The sequence below is a fragment of the Amphiura filiformis genome, chromosome 17, assembly GCF_039555335.1.
Source record: "Amphiura filiformis chromosome 17, Afil_fr2py, whole genome shotgun sequence".
Taxonomy (NCBI): Eukaryota; Metazoa; Echinodermata; class Ophiuroidea; order Amphilepidida; family Amphiuridae; genus Amphiura; species Amphiura filiformis.
Window position 1 is genome coordinate 33,168,526 of NC_092644.1, and position 21,629 is coordinate 33,190,154.

At 37.6% G+C, this 21,629-nt stretch overlaps 2 protein-coding genes across 2 annotated transcripts in view; both read right to left on the reverse strand.

Annotated features, from left to right (window-relative positions):
* The window catches only part of LOC140137662 (LIM domain transcription factor LMO4-like), a 274,849-nt gene that overhangs the window by 52,866 nt on the left and 200,354 nt on the right, over nt 1-21,629 (reverse strand). The gene's annotated exons all lie outside the window — the stretch shown is intronic.
* Nucleotides 192-14,770, reverse strand: LOC140137660 (uncharacterized). The gene is made up of 7 exons (XM_072159395.1): nt 14,617-14,770; nt 11,283-11,409; nt 7,266-7,484; nt 6,206-6,261; nt 4,916-5,117; nt 3,249-3,411; nt 192-2,778 (listed from the first exon to the last, which is right to left on the reverse strand). The coding sequence occupies exons 1-7, from the start codon at nt 14,629-14,631 to the stop codon at nt 2,544-2,546; spliced, it is 1,017 nt and encodes a 338-aa protein (XP_072015496.1). The 5' UTR covers nt 14,632-14,770; the 3' UTR covers nt 192-2,543.

Here is a 21,629-nt window from a genome sequence, read left to right on the forward strand (position 1 = left end):
TCATAAAATCCAATTGGATTTTCATACAACTTTTTCATACTGGAATTCCAAAATCTTCCTCAGTAGGGGCGTTGATTTTAAATGGATTAGCTCCAGCGGGATCATTAGCCCAATTGACTTCTTCTTTCATCAGACTGGATGCATGGGAAGGAAAATGCACGCAAGGAAAGTTAAAGCAAAGCAGAAGCAGATTTTTAGGAAAATGTGATATTTATTATATTTTGACATTATGTAAGTGCCTGAATACAACACAAATGACCACAAATATATTTTCTTGCTAGTAATTTGTGGTTAACAATGGTTAATAGTTGGGAGAGCATATCATGATATAATACAATGTACAATGCATTTGGCGAAGTATGATTTATGCTTTGTAGTGACAAAGATAGGCCTATAATAGGGATGGCTTCAAAGCCAATCCATAACCGCTCTCGCCTTGTCAGAACTGTGTTCTATTCCAACCAATACAAACCAGGTACAATCACCAGTTGTACCAGGGTGCCCGCAGTTAACCGGCAGTTGGATTTTGAAACCATCCCTAAATAAATAAGGTACAGTACTGTAACATTATAGAATGTATTCGACTGGAATAGGGAGTAGGTGATGTGATTGGGTATATTGGGCTATTACAGTTGAAAAACATACGCCCACTTTGGAAGATATGACCTTAATCTTTCACACAGGGAGTGTGAATTTCAAATGGGATTATCTGATTGGGTGCCTCCATTTGAAATAAACACCCCCTAGCTGTGTGGGAGATTAAGGTAATGTCTTCCATTGGGGTGTATGTTTTTAAACTGGAATAGCCCAATACACAATCACATTGCTGATGTACATAAGTACCTTGGGATGTATGGATTTCAGCTGGAAGAGACCATTGTGATTATTGAATACAACAGAAATTGAACATGTCAAAAAACCACAAACATAATTACTCAAGCTTTTTTTTTTACAGGCAGTGAAATTAACAGAAAAACTGACAGGAATTTTTGCTATCACACGATTGAGGAGAGGCAGTTCCAATGGAAGCCAGCATTTTTTTTTCATTATTTGTTTTAGTTTTAGTTTTTTCATGAAAAAGTCTACAGATTTTGAGTGATATTTGAGCATACACAATATTTTTAGTTACCACGATTTGAACCTAACCACTCTTTCAAAATAATAAAGTTGCCACTTGACGACGTAATAATAATAATATGGAGGTGCTTTTAAGTGCATACATGTCTCTATGCATGCCCTTTTACAAACAAGTCTACGGCCTGATAGATGACGCCTAATAGACAACACCTGAAATTGTGCAATTGTCCAATCAGATTTTGTGTTTACAAGCTAGACCACACTCACTGATTAAGAATTAATATTAAAAGTACTATCATACATTTTTGAAAATGTTTAGATTAATTAACATCTCACTGGTCAGTAAATTTCAGACACACATATTCTTTGGCCTTAGACCAGCTTCTAGGCCCTAAGTAGAATTAAAAATACTAGTTTGCGACTGATGTCACTGTCATTCAAGCTCTCTACAATTCTTGATTGGTTCGTAGCACGTAAAAGGAAGGTTGATTCATCTGATGCCAATCGGAGAAAAGGAATCACAGAAAATGGCGAAAAATTATGGTACATTTTCAAGGCAGTAAGCAACTTTTCTAGGCATTGTTGACATGGTGCCTTCTGGAAGAAAGTTTCCTATTATGAAGACCTAACTTTTGAGACGGTTTGTATATTAGAAGGTGCAAAATTAACCATACGGCAGACTGTTTTACCGCCACGTTCAGAAACTCAATCATTTGATTGACAGATGACGTCAGACGCAACCTTGTCTTTTTAATTCTATCTTTGATTATAAAAGTACAATACTAAAAACACTTTACATAATTATTCTGCCAGCAGTTAACATATATTTCATAAAGTTATTTACATTCAATAATAATGTGCATCATATTTGAAAAATTACTCACACTCAGTGGACCAATGTTTGAGTTTTAAGTGACAATAACTGCTTGAACCTTGTACCAAGTCTAGGTTTTGAAAATGAACAAAAAACTTTCCTCCCCATCAATTTATTTTACTACAGTGTTTAAAAATGAAAATCTACATAGTGTACTGTTATCATTGGAGCTGAATAATTCTTTGCTAGACTTCACTTTAGTGCAAATGCCCCAGTGATTTGTGTTGGTTTTTTTAAAATTATAAAATCACCTGCTTCAATGGTCAAATATTAAGCCAAATATCAAAGTTGTTTTTACAGTATTTTTTGAAAGTCACAAATTTTATACTAGTTTTATTAGTTTTAACATTTAATCCACTTAAGTATAATAGCCATGCCTTGTTGTAAGAAATCAAAAATTTAATAAAATAAGTGCTGTTTCTAGTATAATTAGGCATGAAGACAGCTAACTTATTATTAGTATGTCAAGGAGTTCTCATTATATATTTTAAACAGTTCTTAAATGAAATCCCCAAACTTAAAGTCCAAATAAGTAATCATGCAGTCACCAAAACCTATATACCTTGAAATTTACAGTGAATAAGTTCATATGTTATTCCCATTCAGGGTGAATTGTAAAATGTCGAGGAATAGGTCGGTGTGGTCGCGTAAAGAGAGCAATGGTGTTTGATACAGGACCAGTGTTTCTGTAAACTGGGAGATGATGCCAGGTTTTTTGTTCCTCTTTGGTGGCGCGTGTCTGTGGAGTCAGGAGTCGTATGTGACGTCTTCTCATGTCACCTGGCTTGAGATCTTTACGTAGAGTGACTGCTGCAACTGGATTGCCTCTGTAAAAAGTGAAAAGTACAAAGAATGATTTGTTAGATAAATCCAATTATGATCTGTGTTTTGTTAACTTGAGGACTCTGCATGTCAGTGCCTCTGATCCTACACATGACCTCTGACAGTCTGTATTTTTCCAATTGCTAAGTGGATATTGCTTGAAAGGTTAACTGGTCCTAGGTCTATAATGCTCAAAGCCCCTGAAAATACATGAAGGGCCGGGCTTGCACTGAAAGTGTTTTTACAAAAAACACATTCTTAGGAGCTTCTAACACAGGACAAAGCCAGGGATCCTTCCACTAAGCTCATTCCTGAAGAATGTTGATTCCTTGCCCCTCCCTATCTATAAATTATAATCACCCACAGTTTATACCCATATCATGAACAAAAGATTTCTCAATCCAGGAACTGGAAGGATCAATCATGTATTTTTCCATGCCCATTTCAGTGAAATACTTCAAACTTGACAACCCACCTTTTGAGTGCATCAAGGACTTGGTTGAGTCTATCACCATCACATATCCTGCATGTATCACCACCCTTCTCATCCTTATGCAGGGCATGGTTGGCAACCCCACTAGCACCCATGAGTTTACCACCGGCAAGAGAACCAAAGAACTCTATGGCCACATCTCTATCTGTATGGAAGAAATAAAGCACAACATTTGGGATAAAATAACTGATAAAATCAGGGTGCATGTGGAGAGATTTGAAAGCAGAGGGTATTAAGTCTATAGACTTAACCACAATCTGGGGGCCACTCATGTACACACATCTGACCCATTTTTTTCCCTGCAACACCCCTTAAACCTTTAAATCCCATAAAACCAAGGTGTTTTCCAGACCAAACATTGCTATGTGCATGTATCATGTTTTGAACCGAAGAAAGTGTATCTTTTTTTTAAAATTCAAATTACAAATTTCCAATCTGGATTCAAATACAAATTTCCAAACTGGTCTCAATAAGTAATACTTAAAACAAAATCTCACTTTTTAATCAAAATCTATTTCTAGCCATAAATGTGTTTACAACCCAAGTCAAGAATTGGGGCAGCCAAAATAAGTTTTTTTGTATCCGAATTGACCTGATGTTATAAAGAAATTGTGGCAGCTTGACCAGGAAATACCCTTTTGATCAATTTTGTCTTTCATTGGTACTACAGTATATTTCAGAGTATTCCCTCCCACCTCCCCCACATTAGTTGGTATCAACTAGAAGTTCTTGGAGGAGGAAAAAATTACATGATAAATTATTTCAAATCAGATGGGAGTGTGGGCCCTTGAAATCAAGTAGGCCCTTGTGGGGTGATTTTGCTTTACAGGATGAAGCAGAGGTGAGCAAGGCAATTAAAAAAAGTGATACTCCTGAATATTTACCATGATGTTCTTTGATTCACATCAGATCTATACTAATAGGCAAAAAATATTTGGTGTTGAGTTACTGCGCGCATTAACAATGCCCCAAATTCCTTTGGGTAAATTTACAAAATATGCACCAGGCATACATTACACAAAATACATTAAATATGTATGCCATTCTATATGAATCCACAACATTATGTCTCACATCTTTTACAAGTTGAACAAAGTATTTAGGCTATACATCCATCCATCCATCCATAACTTTGGATTAATCACCTAAAAGTAAAACTTTGTAATATAAAACATGCAGTGACAGCACCAGGAATTTTTTTTATGGGGGGTACTGAGGGGAAAGTGAATTTCAGGGGGGGGGGGCAAAATCAACAAATTTTGCACAAAATTACAGCAAAAAGGTGCACTTTTCGTAATTTTGGGTTTTTACTGGGGGAAACAGGGAGGGCAGGAGTTCTGACTGGGGGAATTTTCCCCTCCTCATGCCCCCCCCACATGGCACCGCCACTGAAAACATGGTCATTGGATGCACAAAGCAGCTTGGCCAGGGGGTAAGGGATGGCAGCTACACCCCATGTGTGACATCTTGCCCCATCCCCCTCCCTTGCTCCTTGTGGGATACTGGCTGTCATTACATTTTACATTTTAAGGCCTTTTTGCTGATTTTTCTCCTTGAAAGTTGCCTTGTCTCCCAGACTTCCTTTGCATCCCTCCTGATCATGCTGATGAAAAATGTGTGGCTATGCCATTGGATGAACTATAACATACCTTTATCTGTTGCTGTCTGCAGCCATTTCTGTACGGCTTTCTTTGCATCTGGTTGTAAGGTTCTTGCCAGTGTCTTGTCCACAAAGTCATTATCAGCAGCCTGTAGTGCATCCCCAACCACCTGTTTTTCAGCAGCTCCAGCACCTTGCAGCCACTGCTCGGCAGCTGGCATGGCACGAGGACGAAGCGAGCGGGCCATACTCTGTGTTAAATAAAAATATTGGTGTTAACATTTAATAGATATCAGTATTGGTGAAGTAGCTATATCTACTGTTGATATTGTCGGTATTGGTGAAGTAGCTATCTACTGCTGATATCGGTATTGGTGAAGTAGCTATCTACTGCTGATATCGGTATTGGTGAAGTAGCTATCTACTGCTGATATTGGTATTGATGAAGTAGCTACATAATGCTGATATCGGTATTGGTGAAGTAGCTATCTACTGCTGATATTTGTATTGGTGAAGAAGCTATCTACTGCTGATATTGGTATTGATGAAGTAGTTATCTAGCCCTACTGCTGATATCGGTATTGGTTAAGTAGCTATCTACAGCTGATATTGGTTTTAGTGAAGTAGCTGTCTACTGCTGATAGTGGTATTGATGAAGTGGATCTAGATAGGCTATACTCAATTACACAAAGTTTGCATTTTCTCTTCCAATGAGAAGAGAAAAGAAATACCAGATTGATTTATTTTGTTTTCTGAAAAATTATATAAACAATAAACATGACTCAATTTCAAAATATGACTAATTCTGGAGCAGTGTGTTTCTCATTTGTTTGTTTTGTTTTTGTTTCTTTTGATGGTAAATTTTTTTGGTCAAGGAGGTGACTTCCTCTGGCCTTACTGACCTTCTGGTCATCTCCATGATTTGTTTGTTTTATATTGCTTTTTGTTCGTTTCTAAATTTATATTTGTGTGAATTAGGGAAAATAAAATGATCTTGTATCTTTTTTCTAATCTTTCCCTCCCTTTCTTTTCCTTTCCCTTCTCCTCTACCCTGGGAAAGGTGATTGACACCCCCTCCCCGTAACTGCCGAGGTATCAGGCTCTTTTCTTGCCTCCATTTCACAGTTTTCTTTTTGGGGAAACATAAGGCTGACTCTAGACTTAGTAATAGCAGTTGTGATAAAAAAAAATGCCAAAATTGGTCAAATTAGTAAATAATTTTGATTTAATATGTCATCGTGGGTACAATTGTGAATGCCTTTTGGGATGTACCGAAAAAGGTCAATTCCAGATGAAATATGTCCTTACCCCCCCATATGAACTTTGATGTTTGTCTTACCTGTTTTGTAGGATTCTGATGGATTTTACCACTCATCATCTGTGGCAACTTTGGGCCTGAAATAAGCAACAAAATGCACAAATTAGCCTACATGAGTGGGTGAAAATATCTTAATGTGGCTCTAGTAATACAGCAAAAAAGCAAACTAAAACAGTACCAACTGACCAGCAGGGAAACTTTGAATGGATCTTAAAAAGATTCAAGTAGTGTACATAACCAAGGAAAATAAATGTTAAAAACTGTTTAATATGTATGACAACTAGTAATACAACCATAATTATTATCTCAAGAAATGATCTAGCAACTACAAAAACAAATTCACATGTTTTCAAGTTGCTCTTTTCATGAATAAAACTATACATTTATATGAGTTAAAGACAAAAATGTCCCAAGCATCACCAACCAATTGTCACTAATGTTACTGGTACCAGAGGGTACAAAAACGAAGGACTTACGTTAATAAAATGATGATAACCCAGGATTTTACTATTCTGTTGGTCTAATTTTTGTCATAGAAAGTAGAGTGAAAATAATTATGTTCAAATTTTCCCTCTATTCATCTGCAGTTCAGTGGCAGCAACATAGTTTTGTCGGGAGGGGTTCTGAAAATTTGCTTATAAACAAGTTAAAGTATGCCATTTTTGCCCAAGATAGTGAATTTTTCAGTGCGTTTTTTGTGACTGGTAGGGAGCTCAGGTGTGGCAAATTTACCTGTGCCCCCCACTCCCTTGATGCCACCAGGATTTGTTTCCAGGAAGCAAAGTGAAATGCCTAATATTTGCCATTTTTTGCCAAAATAGTGAGATTTTCAGTGACTTTTCATTCTCACAGGGGGGACAAAGCCCAAATTTGGGGGAAATACTCCCCATGCCTTCCCCTGATGCTACCACTGAATGCCACCTCTGTTTTGTTACAAACATGTTACCAAAGAATGGCTCTTGTCATACTGTAATCATGTAGTTGAATGCTATAGTGGTTTGGCAATTTTCATCAATACATTCTCTTCATATCTGGTAATTATCTGATCAAACTATATTTTTTGTTTTTCTTTCTTTCTTACCTCCAGGTCTTGGTGTAGGTTTACGTCCACCAGCCATCGATTTCCAGCATTCATCATCAATGTCCTTCTCCCTCATCTGTTTCAGCATGCCCTGCGGTGGACAATGATGAGTGGTAGAAGTGCGCGCCAGATATCTGGTGGGTCCGACGGAGATATCACCGTGGGGAAGCTGACGCAGCCGAGTGACTTCGCTCAGAACATCATGGGTTGGGCTGGGATCTAGTGGTTATGTAAAATGTGTGCAATGTAGTGATGATTAGGTTGACTGGTAAGAAAGGAAATTGAAATTCATGCACAGGTACATACATGTATGTAACTTGTAAGTAAACTAAAGGTTTGATAACATCCAATGAATGAACGAAAGTCCTTTTGTAAGGGTAGGGGCCAAAAAGTATGATTACATTTGTAAAAAAACACGGATAAAATAGCTAAAATAACTGTCAAAGTTAATCTTTGGAGTCAGAATTTTCAACATTTCACACTTACGTATCAGGGAAGAAATGAGGTGTTAACCTTCTCCAACAAGACGTCATCAAACTCTTGTGGGATAATCAATATTGCGAGTTGTGACTAAATAAGGCACTTTTCAAAAATAACATATAGACAAAATTGAAACATTAACTAAAATTTAACTTCACAATATCAGTCTGCATAATCAAGGAACATTTTGACATCCCAATCAAAATTTAAAGTAATAATATTGTAACATTTGCTGAAGACATCCTCTTTTTTTTCTTGAAAATTATGAGTTTTACAACAATTGTAATGCACTTTAATGAACTAACATTATACCCTTCAAAAATATAACATTGCAAATAAAATTACAAAACACAATCTTCCCTTTTCATCTTCTGGAAACAAGGTTGGAATTGTGGAAATACAATGGCCTAATCCATTTAGTCCACATTACCCTTGTGGAAGATTTTGGAAATAGCTTCCATAAGTGGAGTATGAATTTCAAATGGAAATCTATTTGAAACTCACCCACCCTCTGGAAGATTATGGTTGAATCCTACTCAGAGGAGATAGAAAACAGTTTCTCAATGTGCTTTACAGAAAGCGTTTCTTAGAGTATTAGAAACAAATGGAGCTGCCTAATGTGTTTATTCCATTTGAAATTCATACTGCTGCTGCCAAGCAGTCCCTGTGAAAGATATTTCCAAATAGTCCACAGCGGGAGTGTGGATTTTAGATGGAATAGTGCATTGTAAGTGGTTTTGATGTAACAATTTCAAGTTATCGATCCATTTTTTTCAGAGCCGTAGCCAGGGGGTGCAACAAAAGTATACAAAAAGTCCCAAAAAATCAGGGTTTTTAAGCTTTTTTGGTCAAAAAAGGTTCAGTTTTTTGGTAGAATTCCACTTTTCACAAAATCGTCCCCCTTGGAAAAAAAGCCCACTTTTTTACAATTAGCACCCCTGCATTTTTTATTACCGTAATAATTGTCAACACACAGAATTCCGCACAAATTAGGACAAATATTAATTTGCTTTCTTATTTTGTTGCAAACTTATTCTTGATCTATTATTAAAGCAGACCCATTCCATGTCAACTCCAGGGATGTGCACCGCAGCACCTCTTCATTTTTTTTTTCTTTTTCTGTGTGGTGGTAGATATTGATGAGAAAGTAAAATCCGAAAATTTGAGCTTCATACTCCATTTCGTTTTCCGTGGCATCAATTTGAAATTTAGGGGGTCAGCATAAAAATGTGTTGTAACGCCGAAAACGACGCTTTGGAGGTCCATAAATGTATAAAGGGAACCCTTTACAACTTTGAAAAGTATGTATTCTGGGATACTTATTTGTGTAGAATTCAAATCTGGCATCAGAAAACTTGTAACTCCTTTACTTTCAAAGATATGGCCCTCAAAATGCAACTTCGTCCATCCAGGACCAACTTTGGGGGGTCAGAACTCCAAAAGTAAAAATAATTTTATTGTCCATTTTTTGGCCAGTCAGAGCCCTTTGGTAGGACATTACTCTTATCCAATATTGAGCCTATTAGAATACTTTTAGCTGAGATATTACCCATGCAAAACCCCAATTGTACATTTTTTGTACATTTTGACCCCCCTGAAAACCAATGTCAGACAATTTGATCCACCATCAACTTCAGGTATGTTGAAAATATGTCCTTGGACAACATTTCTGAGAGATATTGGCTTGGGGTCTCGATGGCTTCAACACATTAGTTAGGTTTGCATTCTCCATAGACTTGTACATAAGTCATTATACATGCGAAATCAAAAATGTGTACAACTCTATGGAGTAGGCTAACCTAAGTTCACATTACCCTTGTGGAAGATTTTGGAAATAGCTTCCATAAGTGGAGTATGAATTTCAAATGGAAATCTATTTGAAACTCACCCACCCTCTGGAAGATTATGGTTGAATCCTACTCAGAGGAGATAGAAAACAGTTTCTCAATGTGCTTTACAGAAAGCGTTTCTTAGAGTATTAGAAACAAATGGAGCTGCCTAATGTGTTTATTTGAAATTCATACTGCTGCTGCCAAGCAGTCCCTGTGAAAGATATTTCCAAATAGTCCACAGCGGGAGTGTGGATTTTAGATGGAATAGTGCATTGTAAGTGGTTTTGATGTAACAATTTCAAGTTATCGATCCATTTTTTTCAGAGCCGTAGCCAGGGGGTGCAACAAAAGTATACAAAAAGTCCCAAAAAATCAGGGTTTTTAAGCTTTTTTGGTCAAAAAAGGTTCAGTTTTTTGGAAGAATTCCACTTTTCACAAAATCGTCCCCCTTGGAAAAAAAGTCCACTTTTTTAAAATCAGCACCCCCCTGCATTTTTTATTACCGTAATAATTGTCAACACACAGAATTCCGCACAAATTAGGACAAAATTAATTTGCTTTCTTATTTTGTTGCAAACTTATTCTTGATCTATTATTAAAGCAGACCCATTCCATGTCAACTCCAGGGATGTGCACATAGCACCTCTTCATTTTTCCTTTTTCTGTGTGGTGGTAGATATTGATGAAAGTAAAATCCGAAAATTTGAGCTTCATACTCCATTTAGGTTTCCTGTGGCATCAATTTGAAATTTAGATGGCTCAGCATAAAAATGTGTTATGTCCATAGACTTTGTACATGTCATTATACATGTAAATCAAAACCCTGTACAACTCTTGGAGTAGGCTAACCTAAGGATGTGTTGAAATTCATCAAGACCCCAAAACCAATATCTACTCAGAAATGTTGTCCAAGGACATATCTTCAACATACCTGAAGTTGATGGTGGGGCAAAATGTCTGACATTGGTTTTCAGGGGGTCAAAATGTAAAAAAATGTACAATTGGGGTTTTGTATGGGTAATATCTCACCTAAAAGTATTCTAATAGGCTCAATATTGGATAAGAGTAATGTCCTACCAAAGGGCTGTGACTGGCAATAAAATGGACAATAAAATTATTTCTAATTTTGGAGTTCTGACCCCCCAAAGTTGGTTCTGGATGCACGAAGTTGCATTTTGATGGCCCTATATCTTTGAAAGTAAAGGAGGTACAACTTTTCTGATGCCAGATTTGAATTCTACACAAATAAGTACCCCAGGATACATACTTTTCAAAGATGTAAAGGGTTCCCTTTATACATTTATGGACCTACAAACGTCGTCTTTCACGTTTCGACACACATTTTACGCTGACCCCTAAATTTCAAATTGATGCCACGGAAAACGAAATAGAGTATGAAGCTCAAATTTTCAGGATTTTACTTTCTCATCAATATCTACAACCACACAGAAAAAGAAAAAAATTGAAGAGGTGCTGCGGTGCACATCCCTGGAGTTGACATGGAATGGGTCAGCAATGTATAACTATGAAATAAAATTGTATAAATACATGAAATGCTGATAAATGGGTCATCTGTGTGCCACCAGGATGGATCTAGAATTGTCACTTGGGATGCAGAGGCAGTGCAGTGGCGTGCGCAAAGGGGAGCCAGGGGCGGGCACATGCCCCCCCTCCCTTAAAATCATGCTATATACATGCTACTTACATTTTTTACTGCCATTGATATCTTCATAGAATTTCTGTGTACTGTCAGCAAGTAATTTCTGCTTCTGTTGATGATAAGAGGGCTCATCCACTATTAGTCGGGTCGGAACTTTCCAGTTCATGAACATCTGAAATCAGAACAACAGCAGGAATTAGTTTATGCATACTGATATACAGGGTGACTCAAAATGATCCATACCCAACTTTTTTTCCCTAGAATCGTAGAAATAACAGCAGGAATTAGTTCACGCATACTGAATTACTGATATACAGGGTGACTCAAAATGATCCGTAGTCCACATACCCAACTTTTTTTTCTCCTAGAATCGTAGAAACAACAGCAGGAATTAGTTTATGCATACTGATATACAGGGTGACTCAAAATGATCCATACCCAACTTTACTTTTTTCCTGGAATCGTACAAACGACAGCAGAAATTAGTTCATGCATACTGATATACAGGGTGACTCAAAATGATCCATACCCAATAAAAATCACACTGCACTCATAGAGTGTTATTTTCGCCTTCAAATAAATTTTAGAAATTGGTTATTGCAATCAAAAGATAATTATGACAATTTGAAAGGGATGTTTCATGATTTTAGCATTCTCTTTTTAGGCATGATAAAATAGATATCAATGAAAAAAATGCTTTCCAAAACTTTATATTTGTACACTGAATTTGTGAGTTATTGTGTAATTTATTGAAAGTTGAAAGGGTACAAAAAATTAAAATGTAAGGCCAAATAAAAAGTAACATACCAGTTGATCCTTTTTAGGGATTCTGACTTTTCTTCTTCTTAATTTCAGGTATCTTTTTTGTAAAAATGATTCAGAAGTTATTGGCAATAGATTTACTTCTGTGCAAGAAGCATTTAAAGCAGGTTTTGTGTTAATAAATCCCTCAGAATCATCAAATTAAAACAAAAATAACAAGAGCCCTATCCCCTTCCAGTTACACAACTGACAATGACTGATATCGGTATAATAGTCGATTTTTGTAAAAGATAAATAAATGAAAATATTAAGGTCCTCCTCTTTTGAAAAAATCCGGACGATCAACTGTTGTTGTTTTTTACTAATCCTAAGAATAGAACTACAAGGGGAAGGGGGGGGGGCGTTACTACTAAGTTCTAGTAATTTGCTAAGTTTTGTATAGCTATGTAGTGACTAGTAGTACGGTAATAGTATAACACTAGGCATACAACCAATGGATGTTGTCTTTTCCAAAACTTTTCAGTTCCCGCAAAAGAAACTTGATAAACATGTCAAGAAAAAAAAAGATCATTCTGTCGTAATAATAAATATCCATTCTCATCTTCTCTGTTATATAATGCTTTAAGAGTTTTTCCAAAATTTACGAGAGAGGATGATTAACCAACATTAGCGGTTTCTCTTTAGGGACCGCTCATTATTTACAGGGGAGGGGGGGCCGGGAAAAATGTAGGGGGGCTATGTGATTTTCACTTTACCAAACAGGGGGGTTATGTGATTTTATTTTTCCTGATAGGGGGGGGGTCAGGTGAAATTTAATATTAAATTATTCACTATGATTATGATTCACTACAATATGTACCTAATATTTGGCCATTTTAGCCACAAAAATCTCAATTTTTGCTCGCTTCGCGCGAATTTATTCCTGCACTGTATTTTGAGTTTAGCTTCAATATGGCAACATTTTTGTGCGCTTCATGCGCATTTGTGTCATGAACTTATTCTCTCACCAAAAGGTGCTGGATTCACATAATACTTCAAGAAATTTTTTCCAACCACCTCATGTCAAAAAAGAAATCTACGCCACTGTTCATCAGCACAATAGCCATATGCCAGGGTGGCAAGTCGGTTCCTCCCCTGCTCAGTCGACAGATGTATTGTGACAAAACTTATGATTTGCATCTTCCTTTTGGTCTATTTTAGACCCTAAATTAACCCCATTGTGTTAGTATCAAAATGCCAAATTGCTGCGCGCATTTATCTCAGAAACCATTCTGTGAGTAGATCTGCAAGACATGCCTTTGTAAATTCTGGTGTTTTTTTTTTTTTTCATCTTGAACTTGAACACGAATCTCAAAAATGATAGTTATAATTCCATCCATTCTATAATGTAAATCATAAATATGAGTGTTAGGGCAGCTCCTCTGGTGCTTGGAAAAAGCATAAAACTTGTATACTGGATCAAAATACTGGGACTAAATTAACCAAAAGTTGTGAAAGCCCTATATGCATCATCTTTTGGAATGATTTTAGGGCACATATTGTCCTCAATTTTGTTCATTTTAGCTTTTTTTTGCAGCCTTGAAAGCGCACTTGTCCAAGTAATGTTCTTTTAGTAGCAGATCAGTGGGACGATTTGGAAATTTTGCCCCTGGTCCCTGGACTCCCTGGTTCGGTGACTCTGATACATCTCTCATTGAATTTTAGCATTGAAATAGCATATTTTCTGGGGACAGCTTGGAAAAAAACTTGGATTACAACTGTGGGGATCGAGAGTGGTGTCTTCTATACGAAGAGCCAGAGGTGGCAATCATGTTGCCATGCCCAGGGGCCATCAAAAGGTGAATCCGGCCATGGTATACCAGCAAAGTGTATTTCTCGATGGGGGGGGGGGTTATGTATTTTTTTTGGTGGCAATAGGGGGTTATGTAATTTTAGATGCTGCTAATAGGGGGGTTGTGTAACTTTATGAACTCAATTTTGAAATCCTCCCGGCCCCCCCTCCCCTATAAATAATGAACGGTCCCTTATGCAGTTAGAGAAAAAGTGAAAAATAAAACGATCTTGGAGACCAACAATTCCATGCTGTTGAACTTGAATGAAGAAAGTTGAGATTGTCTAGACGTGCAAGAGTAACATTATCACTTATTATATTGTATTTACAACAGATGTAATTTGTACAAAGTTAAACAACAATAAACAATTATAAATTGATACTATTGTTTGTGTTAAAGTACTTTAGTACTACGCTTGGAAACTCCTTGTTTCATGGTAAAGATGCTACCCACTACTGTACCTTGGTCATTATTTAGGCGCAATTATCTAACCGTTTAATACGCAAAAATAACAGACCTGCGAAACATATTTTTTTCACATTTTTACACAATCTTCTTCGATATGACAAATTAGTATTAAGAAATTTAACACAATTTAATATGGAGTTTGTTTCTCCCATCCATCGCGTGTATAGACACTGCAGAGGGAGGGTTACCCCTTGAAGCTCCGGGGGATCTCTTGCCCAAAGCGTGCCTAGCAACCCGTGCTTATCTCGTTTGTACCATCCCATTTACACTCAACATTAGCAGGCTATTAGCTTTGTAAATTTGTAATCAAAACCTACCGTAGATGTAGACATTTTGATGATGGCTCCTAATATCTTTGAAGAAAGTAAAAAGTGAAGAAAGTCTGGAAAGATTACATCCCGATTCCAAGTCTGTGCATGTTTGATCAAGTTAAATATTTCCTATTGACAAAATTAACACGCTGACGCAGCCCGTGGTAGAGCCCGTTGCTAGGTTTCTAGTGAAGTGGTCTTTTGACCGGGACAATTTACCAACTACCTGCTGAAACATTCTGATGTAAATCCTTTTTACAAATTTATCCCAAGTTTTAGAATTTTACGTTCAGTATAAAGAAAATAAACTTGTTATAATATAATGGTTCTCCGTTTCTAATCATTTTTATGAAAGAAAGGAAAAGAATAATATATAGAAAGTAAAACTGGGATAAAGTTAATCATTATTTATACATTTGAGCATGTAAAAGCATACACACTGGTTGGTGTTGGGGTTTATCAACATCAGGTTGTCGATAATCGATTATGTATGAGTTTATATTCCAAAGATTGACAGCATAATCGATATTTATGGAGATCTCATTACATGACTAAGAACAAAGTAAATATTTAGGTCAAATATTAGTAATATTGAAGTAAAAATTCATTATTTGTGGTCACACCTGATTAGCTCCTGTCTCGTGGCCTTAGACGGAGACAGTGACATACTGGTGTCGTGAAGGGTAAACGCTGCCCCCTCCTATGAGAAGTCTTGCCACTCCCTAATTCCCCGTAGGACATTGGTCGCCGAAATATTTTAATATTTAAAAAGATTGATGCTGGGCTTCTTTTTTTTTCAACTTTTGAGCCCATTTTTGTTCTACAGTCCATGATTTTTGACAATTTTCGTCAAATTTTGACCCCTTGAAAGTCGACTTGTCCGCCCCTCCCCTTTGTCTCCTCTCTTAAAATGTCCTGGGTACGCAACTGAACAGGAAGCTAAAGGGACTCTTCTTTGTCCGAGGCCCTCAGACACGTTAAACCACAATTTATTACGTTAAATGTGCCCCCCCCCCTCCCTATGCATAATTTGAACCAATGGCCTTTGCTGGGTTGACACGATAAAACAACCCAACACTCAAGAACAGATAAAAATGGTTTAACGTGTCCGATGGCCTCGTACAAAGAAGATCACCTTCCCGTTCAGTGCAGTGGCGCATTTTAAGAGTGTAGGCAAAGGGAGGGGCGGGGAAGCCAACTTTCAAGGGGAAACGAATTGACGAAAAAGTAAAAACAAAAGCCATTCAAATCATAGGAAAACCCGCCTTCATATAGAGCTAAAAAAGTATGACAATTTTCGCTTCAGTACGCAAAAAGTCCCATGCTCGTTCCTGGACCCCACCCCTCTAAATTTTAATGTTTAATTCCGCCGCCAATGCAAAACTGGCTACATCTTCTCCGATTCGAATAATAAGAGATGTCAGTTTTTCTGCAATGCTTCGTTGCTGCCAAAATCAGAAAATAAAGGTCAATGTGGCGCAATGGTTAGGGTACTTGCCTTTAGTGCATGAGGTCCCGGTTCAATTCCCGGCGGTGGCGATTTGCTGGGATATTGACTTGGAAAAAAAAGTCTGAAATTAATTGGCAACTTCTCTGTAGATTAAATTCGGACTTCCGCTCTTCCCATGGTTCATTTAGAATTGGGTAAATGTATCATGAAAGTACTCCGTCCTTCGGAGGTCCCGTGTGCAGAGAGCCATACCTGTAGGCCTACATTTATTTCGCAGCCAGTTTCGAAAATAGGGTGTTAACCCGTGACTGGACCCCAATGGAAATAAGCTTCAATAGAGGCTTTCTTGGGTTATCCAGGGTTGTCAGAACCCAAACAAATCAAATCAAACCCCCATTTGCAGCATTGGCAACGTCCTCAGAATTTTGCGATGTTTCCAAGGCAAATGCAAGGTAACGAAACGTTCAAGCTAATGAGAATTAGTCCCAATTTGAGACCATTTAAGTTGAAATCGGAGCACTTTTACTAGTTTCTGACCCCCTATGGCAAAAAAAATGACCACCCGTCTTTGCTTTTTGCTTCAGTTAACTCGAGAACGATACCGGAATGTCGCAGATAGGTCAAACTATACCTTTTCCTGAATCCTTGAGATGAGTGGAAAACTTCTGCATAGCCAACCAATTTGAGCAAGTTTGAAATTTGACTTATGACCTTGAAAGGCCCGTCCGCCCGCCCGTAGAACTTAGGCTATACAAGGAGTTTTTTTCGTCACTTTTTCTTGGGACCGTAAAAAAAGTTAGTCCTGGATGCAAAGACGCTGGCGGTGATGGTAATTGCTCCGCAGGGGCAGGCTCATATACCCAATCCTTGTGGGGACTAGGGGCCTGCCCCACATTTGCCAGGATGGAGTTAAAGCCATATGCAGTGGCGCCAAGAACTTGATGCGGCCGCGTAACTTTTGCGTGCCGTCAAATACCGGTACACTAAAAATGTCATAAAAAGAGGATGCCAGGATCACGAAATCCTCCTTTGATATCAAAAAAATTCTTGTGTATTATCTCGTTCGCTCTGGTAAACATTTCTTTGTGGTTTATACTTTATTCTTTCTCTCGCTTTCTTTTTTTTTCCATGTCTTACCTCGGATGGATGCGGGTTGTTCCTCCTGGTCACAGAGCATGGTCTCGGTTCAGAAGGGCTCACTTTCTTCGGGTAGAAGTCCACTTCGTAAAGACTTGCATATCGTTCCCGGGCCATTTCAGCCAGTGATTCAAGAACTTGGTCGGCGCCCTTTTTTCTCTCTGCATTAAATACACCACCGCTACTTTCATGTTGTTCTCGGATTTCCTTTGCCACAGCTCTGTCAGCCATTAGTAGAGAATCACGGTCTTTATCTTCAGACCCCATGAATGATGCTGGTTTTATTTCGTCTGCACTGGATGGAATTCTTAGGCAACTGTCTCTGGTTACCGTCAACGCGGCACTGCCCTGCACTTTTATTTAAAGAAATATTCAACCAGTTATTTCTTTAGAAATGAGACAAACATATAACCAGAAAAAATTGAACCTGACAATGCAGCTGCCGTGTAGCGAAGTCAAGTGTTTCAAAACTTTTTATGACGTAATAATTAGTGACTTTGGAGATATGAATATTCATGAGGTCAACAGCGCCCTCTTGAAATTATGCAATCTCGTTTGCATGTAAAACAACGCAGATGGAGTGTGTGCGTAATTTGAACTGTAGCGGATTTCATGTTGTAAAGAGTCTATTTTGCGAGTTGAGGTTGGGCGGTATTGGTAAAATACCAGCGCTAGGATATTGCCATCGATATTCAATATCAACAATTATTTTGGTAAAAGCCTAAATTTCCTTTTCCGCTAAATATTCACTCGTATCATTTTGGTGTAGATTGAATGTTTCCAATTATGATTACTTTGATTGATGTATTGTTATATTAATAATGATTATATATCAGAGAAAATCGTCGTAGGCCTACGCATCGTTGATTCGTTGTCATCATTTGTTTGAATATAATATTAGACATAGCTAAATAGTAGAAACTGCCTAATGAGACAACAAACTCGCTCATAAACCAAAAATTTATAATTGTCCTGAATATTGCTAAAATTCAGTTACGTATAATGAAAGCACATAGGCTGTGATTAGTTTAAAATTTGGTGAATATAATTATTATTATCAATCATTTAACTGCAAAAACTCAGTAGAGTACCGTAGGCCTATAAGCTAGCACCATATCCATTGGCGTTGCTGAACAAATCACAACATGTCACATGGGTGTTATTTTTAACACTTAATATGGTGAAAGTGTTAAAATTGACATCAAAAATACACTTTCGCATGCGAAAATAACACGCAAGAGAGTGAAAAAAATAAATAAACCCTCCTGCAACACAAATGCAGTACGACAGCAACTTCGTGACCTCTTTTGTACGACAGAAAATGTATACGGGTTGATGAACACGGGTTACGTGACACAATGTTGAAATTTTAGCCGGCAAACGCTTTTTATCAAAATAGCTCCAGAAATGGAAGACACGGGTCGTATATTGCATCATTCATGTACCCTGGCCACAGATAAGACATTAAACATTTGTGTAAAGCAACAAATAACGTGTAAAAGTTGAATTAAATGGGAAAAAAGAAGCTTGAAAATGGGAAAAAAGAAGCTTGAACATGTTAAAACTTGCAGGTTTAATTGATGATCTTGCAAAAATTGTGGACTCTAAAGGCCAAGCTGACTTAATAATAATGGATTTCAGTAAGGCCTTTGACACCGTGCCGCATAAACGCCTGCTTCTTAAACTTCACAATGTTGGGATACGAAATAATATCCTCACCTGGATTGAGAGCTTTCTGACTAAAAGACATCAAAAAGTTGTTCTGGAGGGGCATCGTCATCAGAAGCCACAGTGACATCTGGTGTGCCCCAAGGGACGGTTCTCGGGCCATTGCTGTTTTTAATATACATTAACGATTTGCCAAATAACATCAAAACCAGAGTTAGGTTGTTTGCTGACGACTGTATAGTATATAGAGAGATTAAGTCATCAAGCGACCAGCTTCAGCTTCAGGCAGACATAAATGAAGTCTCTGATTGGGAGAAAACATGGCAGATGAGCTTTAATAAAAACAAATGTTTTTCGATGGGAGTTACGCATAAAAGGAAACCTGAAATCCAAACGTACAACATGGACGACACTCCATTGGAGGACGTCAAAAGTTATCCTTATCTTGGTGTAGAGATATCTAGAGACTTGAACTGGGGTTCTCATATAAACAAGATCAGTAACAAAGCAAATAGAATGCTGGGATTGCTACGGAGAAATATATTCAGCTGCCCTGCAGATGTTAAATCAATTGCCTATAAGGCACTTGTTCGACCCAGGTTGGAGTACTGTAATACTATCTGGGACCCACACCACAAAACTCACAAATATAATGTCGAGAAAATTCAAAGAAGAGCAGCGCGTTTCGTCTCAAGAGACTACAGCAGAGAAACAAGTGCATCTGCTTTGGTTCAAGACCTAGGATGGGACACTCTGGAAGTTCGTCGCACTAAAGCCAGGCTAGCCCTGATTTACAAGGAGTCACGGGGACTGTTACCCAGTAACATAGAACAATTTATTCATAAAAACACTTACCACTCTCGCCGTATGCATGGACAATATTCATATAAGACACCCAGTTTCAACAAGGATTGTTTAAAATATTCACTCTATCCAAGAACTTTACCTGAATGGAATCTTTTGCCTGAGGAAATGAAGTTGGCACCGAGCGTGGACAGTTTTAAAACTGCTTTAGATACTTTGGACATAAATAATTTAGTCATCCGCGCACACTTCAGGATTTAATTTGCTGCTACCCACATGACCAGACCTGTACCGAGTTAACCCTACAGGGTGATGAGTACAGTACTTAAGCAGAAGAAGCTCGGAAAATGAGAAAAATTGCATGTCACGAACACAAAAGCTACAAAAATGTTCATATCATCAAGCACGAAAAAGCGCCGGAATCAAAAATGGGTGTCATGTTATAGAATAACTTAAGTTAGCTTGCCTGAAAATTTCGTGAATTTTGGTTGGGGTATATATTCGTAGTCGTATATTGAACATGTTGAAATGTTTATCTTTGTGCGTGACTATAATTAAAGACCGAATTAAAAAGACTAGTTTGCGTCTGACGTCAGGGCAAAGGCGCGACGTGATTGGTTACTGACCTGCGCAGTACGGCATTTTTGGTCTGGTTGACAGGACGTCATACGCAAACTAGTCTTTTCAATTCGGTCTTCAATTATATACTGTCACGCTATATATTGTACGGCCGATGTTTTTCCTGCAAAGAAATTTTCATTGTCAATTGTCCATTGTTGTTTATTTAACTTGAAAATAATACTCCCAACGTTCAAACAATTTTAAAAGTCAGCATAAAGGTTTGTGTTACATTATTTGGACGGTGTTAATTCATTCCAGAAATAGAATGTAGGGCCTACGAGTGAGGCACTGAGTGGGAATAACATTGCTATTATTGTCACCGAATTAATCATATCTCTGGTGTATGGCTTAGTGGTAACGGGCCTACATGTATTTGGAAGTTCGATCTTGGTTCGAACCCCGCAAGCACCGCTCTTTGATTTTTGATTTGATTTTAACTCATATTTTTAAATCCTAGTTTTCATATTTTTATTAAAGCCATAATATACGATTTCGGGCAAATTTGAAGTTTTGTTATTCCAAAAATTATAACAATGTTTATAATATTAGTAAAGGTTTTCACGTTACATTTGAAGCAGAAGTAGCGAGATAAAAATGAAAGAAAACACTCATCTTGACCGCTTAACAGCTCTTAACTGTGGTGTTCTATGGGGGATTTGTCTAGACGACGAACTTGGCTGATTCCAATTATATTTAGGTGTAATCCGAGGTGTAAGTTGAACATTGTGTAAAAATTACAAATATGCCAAAATATTAGGTTTGAAATTCGTGCATCTCATGATTTGATATGTATGCATAAAAGCTCGTAAAATATGTTGCCGATATGGGAGGGGTCTAGTCCAATTAAAAAATCGTGAAAATCTGTGTTGACGTTCCTTTATTTGATAGGCCTAGGCCTATATATATTCTTGAATTTTTTAAAATTACTTAAGTTTGACATGCTTTATTTGATTAGGCCTTGGCCTATATCATATTGAAAGCTACTGAACTTAAATGCATTTTTTTTAAAGATATGAACTCGAATGTAGGATTAGGCTTATTAAACATGAACAAGAAATAAATCATGAAAAAAGTGGGCCTTCAAGCCGACATTCATTAGGCCTATATTATTAAAGACAAAAGGGAGAGGAAAAAAGAAAAGAAAAACGAACTGAAAAATTCCACATCATGGATAAGATAACATGGGAATCGAACTCTCAACCTTCGGCACTGCACGGCACTGCACACCTTCGCTCTGTCCACTAAGCCAGCACAACTTGTTCGGGCAAAGGGTATTCTTTTGCTATCTTATTTTGTCGTTCAACATGTTCAAGGATCTCACTCAACAACAATCTTTTCA

Coding starts and splice junctions, on each gene's coding strand:
- LOC140137660 (XM_072159395.1), bottom strand. Junction 7,485..11,282: donor TATCAATGGCAGTAAAAAAT/GTAAGTAGCATG, acceptor CATAACCACTAG/ATCCCAGCCCAACCCATGAT. Junction 2,779..3,248: donor GTCCTTGATGCACTCAAAAG/GTGGGTTGTCAA, acceptor CACTTTTTACAG/AGGCAATCCAGTTGCAGCAG.